At 38.1% G+C, this 13,299-nt stretch overlaps 1 protein-coding gene across 1 annotated transcript in view; it reads right to left on the bottom strand.

Moving 5' to 3' along the window:
- Positions 1 to 118: 118 nt before the first annotated feature.
- Positions 119 to 13,299, bottom strand: part of LOC118767824 — a 14,036-nt gene continuing 855 nt past the window's right edge. Inside the window, exons 2-8 of the mRNA XM_036513090.1 lie at positions 11,987 to 12,086; positions 11,112 to 11,207; positions 9,315 to 9,410; positions 8,123 to 8,266; positions 5,353 to 5,457; positions 2,093 to 2,217; positions 119 to 272 (exon numbers count right to left, since the gene is read on the bottom strand). Of these exons, the coding sequence (XP_036368983.1) occupies positions 119 to 272; positions 2,093 to 2,217; positions 5,353 to 5,457; positions 8,123 to 8,266; positions 9,315 to 9,410; positions 11,112 to 11,207; positions 11,987 to 12,037 (771 nt within the window). The 5' untranslated portion in view covers positions 12,038 to 12,086. The remainder of the gene's footprint in view (positions 273 to 2,092; positions 2,218 to 5,352; positions 5,458 to 8,122; positions 8,267 to 9,314; positions 9,411 to 11,111; positions 11,208 to 11,986; positions 12,087 to 13,299) is intronic.

Genomic DNA, 13,299 nt, shown 5'->3' with positions numbered 1-13,299 from the left:
GAGAAGAAGAAGAAGAGAGAAAGAGATCCCTTGTTATGAAAACAAGCCTAGGTTTCAAAATGCATCCCTTGTCACAGATGCTGTGTTTTCTCATCACTTATCCCAAATGCTCAGACATCTATTCGCTACTCACCTGCATTCTCTCTATCCCACTTCCTCGATATGGTGCAAGTTTCTGTAGTAAGGGTTCAATTACAGAATCTTTGACTTGTATTTTGTTCTTTATATCAGCCACAAGATTCTGAAGTTCTCCAATTTCCTGTTTGAGGGATCTGCAATGAAACCACAGCTCGCATATAATCTTTATATATAAAAGTGAGGTTGTGTGCTGTCTGTCTCCTACGATTTAGATTCCCAACTACTCCCACATTTTGCGGTGCATTTTAATCAAAAGCGGGTATCTTATAGTCGTGATTCATATCGAGCCCTTCTGGGTATTAGCGCGCGTCTACGATGAGTCTACGATTTAAAAAAAAAATTACCATCAATTTTTCCCATTTTTAATGAAGTAACTCTCTAAAAATTTATTATTAAATCTCCGAACGTAAAAAGCTACAGTAATACCCCCCCTTTGTGGTTAGCCATATTGAGATGGCTATTATACTTCACATCTCTAAAAATGCTCATATAGTTATTTCCCTTACAAACCCGAGCAACGCTGGGCGATACTGCTAGTTAAATATAAAATTTAAAAAAATATGAAGGAACGAGTGGTGCTGGGCTGAAGGGTGTATGTATGCAACGCATAGTCTGCACCCCTTTATTTTTTTTTCCTGGATAGATAATTTATGTGTAGTATAAAATTAATTATTGATAATTTTTACTATCCTCATTGTACATTATTTGTTGCTGTTATGTTTGATGAGACTATGGGTCTTTGGATGAAACCCCAATTGTTACGCGTTTTGCAATTTGTTGATGAGATGAAAAAAGCCTCGATAAAGGGTTTTGGGATACATCAATGCCACTAAAGATAGAAAAGCTGAATCGCTGACAGAAGTTCAAAAATTTGTTTATGAATTCAATTGTGACCAAAAATTCATTGCACAAACTAATGATAGATCGAACATGAAGACTGGGCATTTGAATGAAGTGCAAGCGAGAGTAAAGGAAATTCTTGGCCTGACTGTCATATTTGTACGTTGTTATGCACGTTCACTTAATCTGGTATTCTCTCAATCGGTTTCAACTACTCGTGAATATCGAATTTTCTTCCAAACTGTAAAAGGAATTTCAACTTTTTTCTCAAAATTGATGACTTGAATAGAGTTACTGGATGAAATCAACGGAAGTCGATTTCCACTGTCACGTAAAACACATTGGAATTATTCATCTCGACAAGTATCCGTTTTTGTCTGACAAATTTACTGAGTTTTCTGAGCTATTTTCAACGATATTGGAAAATTCTAATGATTGGAGAGTCTCAGAATTAGCACAGCCAAAGGATTCATTGTAATCCTAAAAGATTATCAGTTTAAACTGTTGTGTCTGGAGAGAGTCATTTTATTTTTGTGCCTTATAATGTAACACACTCACCAGTAAAATTTCCACTTTTTTCTTATTTTTATTTTCTTAAAATTTTCGTTGCGTCTTGCAACCTTTTCAATAGTCATGAAAATTGGAAAATTGGAAAAATGTGGAAATTTTACCGGTGAGTGTGTTACATTATAACGCACAAAAAGAAAATGACTCTCCTCAGACACAACAGAATATGCTTCAACACACGAACTCATATAAAGAATCTTGCAAACCAAATCCAAAAACGAAATATCAGTTTAAAGTTTAATTAATGGTTTCTGAAACCATATTGAGTGCGACAGAGATTCTGTTTTCAAGTCTTTGATATTTCGTGGTATTTCGAAAGATTGAGAACTTCAAAATCCAACTGGGTCGATATTGTGAGGTGGGTGGAACTCTTTTATTAATCGTGATGTGATATTAGGCTGGCTGCCTGTATTACAAACAGAAGCAAAATTTTTGAACATTTAACATCAGATTTATTTAACGGAAAGCTGAATATGAGCACATGCACAAATTATCAAATCCCCACTTCTTGTGCTTCAGTTATCAGTACAATAATGTTTACACTTACTCAAGTTTTGCAGCGTGATCCTCCTCATCGCGCGTTAGCTTCAAAATTTCCATTTCCGCGTTGTCCTGTACTTGCTCACATTCTTGCATACGTTGCCTAAGTTTTTCCTCGGTGGTTACCAAAATCTGAAATCCCATTTTACAATATTAATTTTATCTATTTATTTATTTATTTATTTATTTATTTATTTATTTCACAACATATTTCACATACATACATACATACATACATACATACATACATACATACATACATACAAAGATACATACATACATACATACATACATACCTGTACATACATACATACATACATACATACATACATAATATACATACATATATATATGCATGCATGCATACATACATACATACATACACACATACATACATGCATACATACATACATACATACATACATAATATACATACATACATACATACATACATACATACATACATACATACATACATACATAATATACATAAATATATAAATAATAAAGGTGGCTATTCGCAATTTAGAACCGAAAGGCAACAAATTTAAATGTTACTAAAGTGATGGAGAGTGCTAGTAAGCCCCAGCATTGCTAGAAATAAGAGTCAAAATAACTCTTAGCCACGTGAGAGCACTTTTCTAATGACTGATATATATATTCCTGAGCGTTATACTAATGCATCTGTTTGTTTTGTACATCACCTGTCTTCGACTTTTGTTGTTTTCGTGAACTCACCCTAACCCTCCTTCTTCCCTTCTTTCCTGAGCGTCCAATAATACTATATTTATTCCACGTCCTCGCGTTGTTGTGTTTTCTCTTGGTGTTTTCATGTTTGGATTAACTTTATATATATATATATATATATATATATATATATATATATATATATCTATATATATATATATATATATATATATATATATATATACACGACGAGCCTCTTTTAGTTTCTGCCTATCAAATCGACATTCAAGGCTTTGATTGGTCTGAGACTATAGTAGAAGACATTTGCCCAAGGTACCACACAGTGGAATTGAACCCAGAACCATGTAGTTGGGAGGCAAACTTCTTACCACGCAGTCATTCCTGCACCTATAAATATCATACAAAATAATATATTTCATTTATCTCCCAATATATTTCAGTCCAACACAGTATCCCATTGTCTCATAATATTTTAGTTTCCTTAAGGCAGCGAGCTGGCAGAATCGTTAGCACGCCGGGCGAAATGCTTATTTCGTTTGCCGTTACGTTCTGAGTTCAAATTCCGCCGAGGTCGACTTTGCCTTTCATCCTTTCGGGGTCAATTAAACAAGCACCAGTTACGCACTGGGGTCGATATAATCGACTTAATCCGTTCGTCTGTCCTTGGTTGTCCGTTCTGTGTTTAGCCCCTTGTGGGTAGTAAAGAAATAGGTATTTCGTCCGCCGTTACGTTCTGAGTTCAAACTCCGCCGAGATCGACTTTGCCTTTCGTCCTATCAGGGGTGATAAATTAAGTACCAGTTGCGTACTGGGAATCAATTAGATCGACCCCAGTACGCAACTGTTACTTAATTCGGACTTTGTGCAAGGCAGCAAGCTGGCAGAAACGTTACGCACTGGGGTCGATATAATCGACTTAATCCGTTTGTCTGTTTTTGTTTGTCCCCTCTGTGTGTAGTCCCTTGTGGGCAGTAAAGAAATAAAATAATTCGGGCTTTGTGCACAGTAGAAAAGAATATTTCAGTTATCTTTCCACAAATTCTATTTATATCCATTCCTGAATCCATCTGTAGAGGCAAGTGGCTTAGTGATTAGGGAGTTGGACGCATAATCGTAAGATTGTGGTTTCGATTCCTGGACCGTGCGACACGTGCTCTTGAGCAAAATACTTCATTTCATGTTGCTCCAGTCCACTCAGCTGACAAAAGTGAGTAACCCTGCCATGGATTGGCGTCCCATCCTGGTGGGAAATATATATATACCATGGAAACCGGGAAACCGGCCCTTATGAGTAAGCATAACTCGAGAAGGTAGCTTTACTTTATTGATCTTTTCTGCCCACTATTCCTGTAGAAGTTGTAGGGGTTGATTCCCTAGACACCTCCTCCATTAGGTCCCATTATATGCAACCTTCCTTAGACCTCCTAGGTTGATTCCCAAGTAGGACCAATTGATATTATCTTTTTTCTTGTTTCAGTCATTAAACTGTGGCCATACTGGAGCACTGCCTAGAATAATTTTAGTCGAACTAATAAACCCCAACACTGGTTGCTTAGCAGTGGTAGTGGACAAAGACACACACACACACACACACACACACGGCTTCTTTCACTTTCCGTCTACCAAATCCACTCGCAAGGCTTTGGTTACCCTGAGGCTATAGTAGAAGACACTTGCCCAAGGTGTCACGTAGTGGGACTGAACCCAGAACTATGTGGCTGGAAAGCAAACTTCTTACCACACAGCCACACCTGTGCCTGTTGAAAATTTATTCATTATCATATTTTATCTTTTTATCTTTTACTTGTTTAAGTCATTATACTGTGGCCATGCTGGGGCACCACCTTGAAGAATTTTTAGTTAAATGGATCATCTAAAGTACTTACTTCTCTCAGAAGCCTGGTTCTAATTCTGTCAGTCTCTTTATAGCTAAACTGTTAAGTTATATGCACATAAACAAACCAACACCAGTTGTCAAGCGGTGATGGAGGACAAACGCAAGCACAAAAACACACAAACACAACACACACACACACATATACACATGGTTGCACACACATGCGCACGCACAAACATACATACTAATTACAAGGCATTGGTCAGCTGAGGGCTATAGTAGAAGTCACTTGTCCAAGGTGTCATGTGGCGGCGAGCTGGCAGAAACGTTAGCACGCCGGGCGAAATGCTTAGCGGTATTTCGTCTGCCGTTACGTTGTGAGTTCAAATTCCGCCGAGGTCGACTTTGCCTTTCATCCTTTCGGGGTCGATAAATTAAGTACCAGTTACGCACTGGGGTCGATGTAATCGACTTAATACCTATGTCTGTCCTTGTTTGTCCCCTCTGTGTTTAGCCCATTGTGGGTAATAAAGAAATAGGTACTGAACCCAGAACTGTGTGTTTGGGAAACGGATTCTTTACCTGTTAGTCTCAGATATAAAATGATAACATTGGAAAACTTGAAATATCCTAAATAACAATAGCAAATTGTTTACGAGTTCAACAAATTTAAATGGAAGCACACAGTTAAGAGATGATTGTCAGAGAAGGCAAATGTTTACCTTTTGTGTCTTTTGTAATTCCTTGCACTCAGCTTTCAGAAGCTTAAATTCTTTTTTGAGAGCGGCTTCTTTCTTTTGAACAGTTTTCAATCGGTCATTGCATACCTACATGTAAAAGTAATAACAATGACAATAACAATAACAATAACGGTACTACTACTACTACTACTATACTACTACTACTACTACCACCACCACCACCACCACCACCACCACCACCACCACACCACCACTACTACTACTACTACTACTACTACTACTACAACTACAACTACTACTACCACCACCACCACCACCACACCACTACTACTACTACTACTACTACTACTACTGCCACCATCATCACCACCACCACCACCACCACCACCACAACCACCACCACTACTACTACTACTACTAATAATAATAATAATGATGATGATGATGATGATGATGATGATGGTGATGATGATGATGATGATGACGACGACGACGACGATGATGATGATGATAATAATAGTAATAATAATAATAATAATAATAATAATATAATAATAATAATAATAAAGAAAAAGAAAAAAATGAAACATCTCACCAGCACAAAAGTGTCACAAGTGATGCAATAGAAAGTTAGTTGAAACAATCAAATATCCCAAAATAGTAGTGGTGATGAAGAAAGTGACGAACGTTACCTTACCTCAGTTTATGAGAGACAAGAGTTTGCCAAGGAAGGTTGTAACAGCAAAAATGAGGTTGTACCTTTAAGAGAAGGTCTCTCGCTCTGCAGTGGTTTAGTAAAGATGTAGACTGACAATAGCTGTTATCCTAAGACAGCATCAATAGTGAACCTAAATCTACACTCTATCCTCCTGAATTCTCTTCAAATTAAAAACGGGTGTTCCTATAATGTTACTAAGAAACTTAGATCAGAGAAATGTTTTTCCTTCTCATTATCGTTAGTATATTCACAAAGTTGAGTTTAGAATTGCTTCATCTTGCCTATTTTTTAGATTGCTATATATTTTGTTGTCTTGCCTTTCAAAGTTAGAAACTTGTTTGCTGGCTGTACACCTACCCAATCCTGCCCTCACCACCTATACCAAAAATCTTTGTTCTTGAAGTCATATAATCCCGAAATCCCAGGTTCGTCCTACCAACTCCGCTTGTGTTTTGTTAATAATAATGGTAATGAAGAAGACCATAAGAACATGATAGAAATAGGAATAGTAATGGTAATAAAAGTGGTTTTAGAGATAGCAATTACTTAGGTGGTAGGGATGGAACTGGTAGTTATAATAATGGCTTCAAATTTTGCCACAAGGGCAGCAATTTTGGGGAAGGGAATGAGTCGATTACATCGACCCCAGTACGCAACTGGTACTTGATTTATCAACCGTGAAAGGATGAAAGGCAAAGTGGACCTCGATAGAATTTGAACTCAGAATGTAACAAGTGAAATACCAATTTCTTTACTACCCACAAGGGGCTAAGCACAGAGGGGACAAACCAGGACAGACAAACGGATTAAGTCGATTATATGGACCCCAGTGCGTAACTGGCACTTATTTAGATTTATTTAATGGAAGGCTGAATATGAGCACATGCATAAATTATCAAATCCCCACTTCTTGTGCTTCAGTTATCAGTACAATAATGTTTACACTTACTCAAGTTTTTCAACGTGATCCTCCTTATCGCGCGTAAGCTTCAAAATTTCCATTTCTGCGTTGTACTGTACTCGCTCACATTAGATGAAAGGCAAAGTCGACTTCGGCGGAATTTGAACTCAGAACGTAGCGGCAGACAAAATACTGCTAAGCATTTCGCCCGGTGTGCTAACGTTTCTGCCAGCTCGCCACAACAGGTGAAATACCGCTGAGCATTTTACCCAGTGTGCTTACAATTCTGCCAGCTCGCTGCCTTATTGGTAGTCATAATAATAATTGTAATAATATGTCAGATCACTTTTAGTGCTATTGATAACATGTAACCAAGTATTACTTGATACATGGATGGACCAATGGCAACTAAACCAGCAACCCTACCAAGCACTTGGCTGGTAAGAAGGATGGATTTTGCTAGACACCCAGCAGCATGCAGAACAAAATTTGTTAATGGGCAGATCATCTCTAGAGAATCAACAGCCATCACCCAACTCTATGAATCTTTAAATACTGCAAGGATGAATACCAGAGGAGGCAACCAGCACGTGCTAACTAGCTTTGATGAGGGCAGGCATTTCAGAAGTCTTGGGTGACTACCTGTTTAGTGATGGTAACACGATATAATTACTAGCTGGGCGTCACCTTAGAAGATATATCTCAATTATGAGAGGAATGTTGATATTGAGAAATAATTGTAATGGCATCATTGAGGTTGGAACTTCGTGTGAAGGTGCTGCATCTGGCAGAGGCCCTGTGGAACAACTGTGGGACAGGCCCAGTTATTATAATCAAGATACTGCTGAATGCCAACAAGGAGAACAACAAATAGGTGTTCGAATGTTATATATATATATAAGAAGAGACAGCGAGAGAGAGGGAGAGACAGACAGAGAGGAGAGAGAAGGAGGAAGAGAGAGTGAGAGAGGGAGACTGAGAATGTGAGAGAGGTGAGGAGGGAGAGAGGAGAGAGAAGGAGGGAGAAAGAGAGAGAGAGAGAAGAAGGGAAACAGAGAGAGAGAGAGAAGGAGGGAGAAAGAGAGAGAGAGAATGAGAGGGAGGGAGAGAAGGAGAGAGGGAGAGAGAGGTGGGTGACATGAATTTTCTCTTGACAGAACATAAGTCACTACCTCTAACTTTTCTGAAAGATCTAGAATTTGCTGTTTCCTTTCTGCCATTCGGATATCAGCAGTTGAGACACCTTGCTCTGTCCGGATTAGTTCCTGCTTGAATGTTCGACGAAGTTGCTCATACATCGTGTTCAATTGCTTAAACTGAAAGGATTAAATAGAAGAGAAACTCTTTGAATAAACAGAAAAAAGTGGAAGTGTTGAGGGTTTCAACCGATTCAACCAATGGAACAACCTGCTCGTGAAATTAATGTGCAAGTGGTTGAGCACTCCACAGACCTGTGTACCCTTAACATACCTCTAATGGAGATTCAGCATGACACAGAGTGTGAGAAGGCTGGCCCTTTGAAATACAGGTACTACTTATTTTTTGCCAATTGAGTGAACTGGAGCAATGGGAAGTGCCACTGGAAATCGAACACATGACCTTATGATTGTGAATCAAATACTTTAACCACTAAGCCATGCAACTTCACAAAAAGATCTAGATCTGATGAATTCTATTATAAGCAACACAACAGCAATAATATTAGATTAAAACAGCCATCAATGCATCATATTTAATGCAGATACATCATGAAAAGGCAGTAGAACTAGAACTGATAAACAAGAAGGGGCTGAGAACTGATCTTTGAACTCCTGCTTCTACACTAAATTCATTGCTATACTTAGTGCCAAATTTCACCCTATTGACAGAATTCCTGTACATGACTTGCACAGCCCTCACCAATGTAGTAGAACAATGTGTTTTTTGTGATCAATAGTGTTGTTGGTTATAGGCTTTCATCAGTCCAGTGACTACTACACTATATTTCTAATAGCAAGGGGTATCAGTGCAATGTGGATGAAATATCAGAAAGTAGTAATCCATGTATCATACTTAAAGCATAATACATAAAGGTGGTGCTCCAGCATGGCCGCAGTCAAATGACTGAAACAAGTTAAAGAGTAAAGAATAAAGAGATAGTTAATAGATCACAGAAAATTAGTTAAGTGTGAGGAGTGCGGAATCCAACATTTTAGTCCTTACTCTTTACCTGAGAATGAGTTAAGGAGAAAAACAGGGAAGGGGTGTTATTTTGGACAGGTAAATGTTATCATGAGCCTAGTAACTTACTCACTTGACTTCCAGACTTTGAATGTACATTAATAGGAATACAATCAACAAATGAATTCCGCCAAGTTTACTTACCTTTGTCTTGAATAAAGATACTTGTGCCTTAAACCTGTCTGCTGCTTGCTGTTCTTCCCTAACGGCCAGATCGACTTTAAGCTGGATTGTTGCTATCTGCCAAACAAATTTGAATTACATGCTTTTATTGTTTTTATTGTTTTTTTAGTTATTGGACTACAACCATGTTGGGGAACTACATTCAAGTGTTTGGACCAGTGGTTCTCAACCGGAGTCCATTTGACCCGTGGTGGTCCATATAAGATTTTGTTGGGGTCAACACAAGCAAAACAGTAAATTGGGGACTCACTTTTGTATTATTCTAAAGGTCCATGAAAATATTTAGCTTCTCTCTCTCTCTATCCGCTCAGTCGAAGTCGATTCTCGGTTACTCGATGGATCAGTGTCCTCCAGCCAGTTCTATCCTGGGTCGCTTCTTTCAGATTGGCTATGGCCATTCCCGTGTCACTCTTAATGGTGTCAAGCCAGATGGTTCTTGGTCGGCCTCTTCCACTCCTGCCACTGACCATTCCGAGCATGATGTCCTTCTCCAGGGATTTTCTCCGCATAATATGACCAAAATATTTTGCTTAAGGTATATTTATTGTAAGAAACAGCAAGGTATATTTCTCAAATGCTTTATATAGTTCAACCTACACAAGCGAATGTGTGATGAACAGAATAGGAAAGAAGTATCTATAAAATTAATGGCTACGGGGTTCCACCAGAAAAAGATAGTAAACCACTGGTTTTTAACTCTAGTACTTATTTCACTCTCTATATTTTACTGAACACTGCTCATTGAACAGTTATGACATAAAACAGAAATACAGCTTAAACAACACTAGTTTCTCTGTTTATCTGGTGAAGCATCTCACTCAGACCAATGCAACCCTTCTACACCAGATGTCTTGATCTTTCACAGCAGTCTTCCTATGCTCAACTTGATTTCCAGTGTCTTCCACAAGTTGACACTGTATGCTCCTCTTCGACTACCCATGCGTGGGTTTCCAGAGGAGACTGCAAGATATTTCATCTTTACTTGTCCAGCAGTGTCTTGCATAATGCGTTCGTTCTCTGATTAAAGAGGTAATGGTAAGAGGACTGCCTTCAGTTGTTGCTATGTAGGATGTTACTACCAAGAAAGATTGAAAACTAACTGCACAAAGTATTTTATGTATGTACTGTCAAGCTTCTTTTCAAGTCTCTTGTTTGGTGTCCATGCTAAAGAGCCAAAGAGATTCAACAATTGCTTTGAAGAAACCCCCTCTTCATGTTGTCAGAAATGTGGGACCTCTATATAATCCTGAATCTGCCTGAGGCATTCCATACTTTCACAGCTCTTACCTGGACATCCTTTTCTATTGAGACAATCTTGATTCCTAGGTCAGTAAAGTCACCAACCACCCTCAGATTGGTGCCATTCAGAGCACAGATAGCCCCTGTTACATCACATTCAGTCTTACTGGCATTGACATATTGTCCTAATTGCGCAGCTGCAGCCTTCAATACATGCATGCAACATTTCCTTTGCTAGTTCTTTATCATTTCCAAGAATACTAAGATCATCTCCATAGTCAGCATCTGATATTTTCACTGCAGGTTGTTTTCTACTTCTGACTCTCTCAAGTGCAAATCCATAATCTTTGTTGATGTCAGTGGACATAATCCAGCTATATTATAAACAGGTATAGAACCAGAGTGTCTCCTTGAAGAACACTAGCTTGAATGTCAGTAATCAGCCCACATATCTAATGAGCATCAATAAACAATGATAGTAATATTAGATTAGAAAAGAATTCTACCGAATTTACTTACTCTTGACTGGAGGTCAGACATTTGTGTGACATTCATCTCATCTATTTTCTCTTTCTCAGTTGCGAGCCTATCTATTTGTTTGTGAAGTGACGTGATCTGTCAAAACAGTTGAAATAAGTTTCTATGTTAATTTATTGGTTTTAGTCGTTGCACAGCAGCCATGCTGCAAATGCTGTTGCATCACCTTCAAGGACCTCAGAGTATCAGATTTATCCCCATACATATTTCACTCTGGTATTTAGATAATTCAACTCTTATTTGTTGAATATTGATCGAGTACTGGACAAAATTGTTACATCACCAACATCAGTTTTAGATAGAAGCTAACAAAAGCATAAGACACAACAATGCACCTGTACCAGCTCGTACGAGTCTTTTTTAGACTTCAGACTCACAGCTACTGCTCCTATGAATCACACGACCAAAATAAGTGAAGCGGTCAACAATTTCAACATTCTTACTCACAACAGGGACAGAAAAGGTGAAGTCCCCCAAAATGGACTGCAAGTTATTTATTATACCCTTTTTTTTTTGCATCATATGATAGTCTGTGGAAAGCACATTTATATCTTATGTGTGCGTACAAGACAATGGTTATGCACATATTTAAAATCCCGACCATAAAGTCAATAGAGTAACGTTTATAATCTGAAGACGGTTGTAATGTTCTGTAAGACCAGCAACAAGTAAATATGAGAGTTTAGAATCTAATGTTCAGTCCTTCGCTTCAACTGAAAATGCGGCAAAGAATAAAAAGTCGAAAACAGGTATTGTCACTTGGGCTGCGGGTATGCAAATGTAGTCAGCTTCCCAGTAATCTACCCTCACAGTAAATGGGCTTTTACAAAGATTGATGAGAATTAAACCAAATCTACGTACAGTTGACTTGAGATTTGACACGTTGGTCGCATTCTTCTCTTCTTCATACTGTTTTGCTTCAGTGAGGCGATCTAGTTCATTTTGAAGTGTTGCTACCTGTTAAAGTTAAAATTAATTATTGTTTCTATATTTAAGAGATGAGGAATTATGTACATTATTTACATTATTTACATTCGACGGATATTTGTCCTCATCTTGTTTGTTGCTAACACAACATTTCGGCTGAAATACCCTCCACGCTTCTTCAGGTGTCTTGGGGGAAATTTCGAACCTGGGTTTTTTGATGTTATTATTATTATTATTATTATTATTATTATTATTATTATTATTGGTATTATTATTATTATTATTATTGAGTGAGAGAGCAGTGCATGCCATCAAAGTGACACTGGGGTAAAATATACGAAGCCCAGTATACCCATCATGACTACCCGTCTGATAAAGGTACACCAGGCACATGCATCACAACCATATGTGCGCGACATGGTGATCTCATATCAAGATAAACAGCGCATGACCTTGCAGGTGGGGCCCAGTTAGAATTTTCTTCAGATCGAGTAACCCATCCTGCTCAAAAGGTCCCTGAATAAGGGTTGTTTAAGGACGTTGAACGAAACACCCATGTTTCCGGAGGTGAATTATTCAAACCCCAAAGAATCCCTCTCAACACATGGCTATGATGCTCCCCAAATACTTCTGCTCGTGATCAGAGATGCACATATCATCAGCCACTAAGGGACATGCTCAACTGGTTAAGGTCAAACAACTGACAAGCAAATCTGTGGTATTGAGCAGAAAGAAAGAGACCTCGATATTATGTAAATAGAGGAATTTATCTGTAAATCTAAGCATATTTCCGATGGCCGGATAACTGAAGAGATGGCGGCGTGGATTTCCACCTCGGCATCCGAAACTCGGAGTTTTATCATGGCTACCGAATAATTGTCACATATTACATATATATATATATATATATATATATATATATATATATACAACTTGTGTTTATATATGTATATATATATGTGCGTGTGTATGTTTGTATATATATATTATATATATATATATGAATAAAAATTTATATATAAAGAACGTGAAATACACGAAGGGACGAACACGGAAAACAGACAAGTCATTCGAAGCCTTCAATCTTCAGTCAGAAACCGAATCATCATGGCAAATTTCGGCTGTTTAATTCTGATATTTGCTCCAACTCGGCCGGCTCCAAGGAAAAAAACTAAGCTGTGGGCATTAGATTTCTTGGTCGAAGGAAAGAATGTAAACGCAACAGAGACGAATATAAATACAA

Source organism: Octopus sinensis, linkage group LG24 (assembly GCF_006345805.1).
Source record: "Octopus sinensis linkage group LG24, ASM634580v1, whole genome shotgun sequence".
Classification (NCBI taxonomy): domain Eukaryota; kingdom Metazoa; phylum Mollusca; class Cephalopoda; order Octopoda; family Octopodidae; genus Octopus; species Octopus sinensis.
Note: the sequence above shows the minus strand (reverse complement) of the source record. Positions and strands in the feature narration are given on the sequence as shown.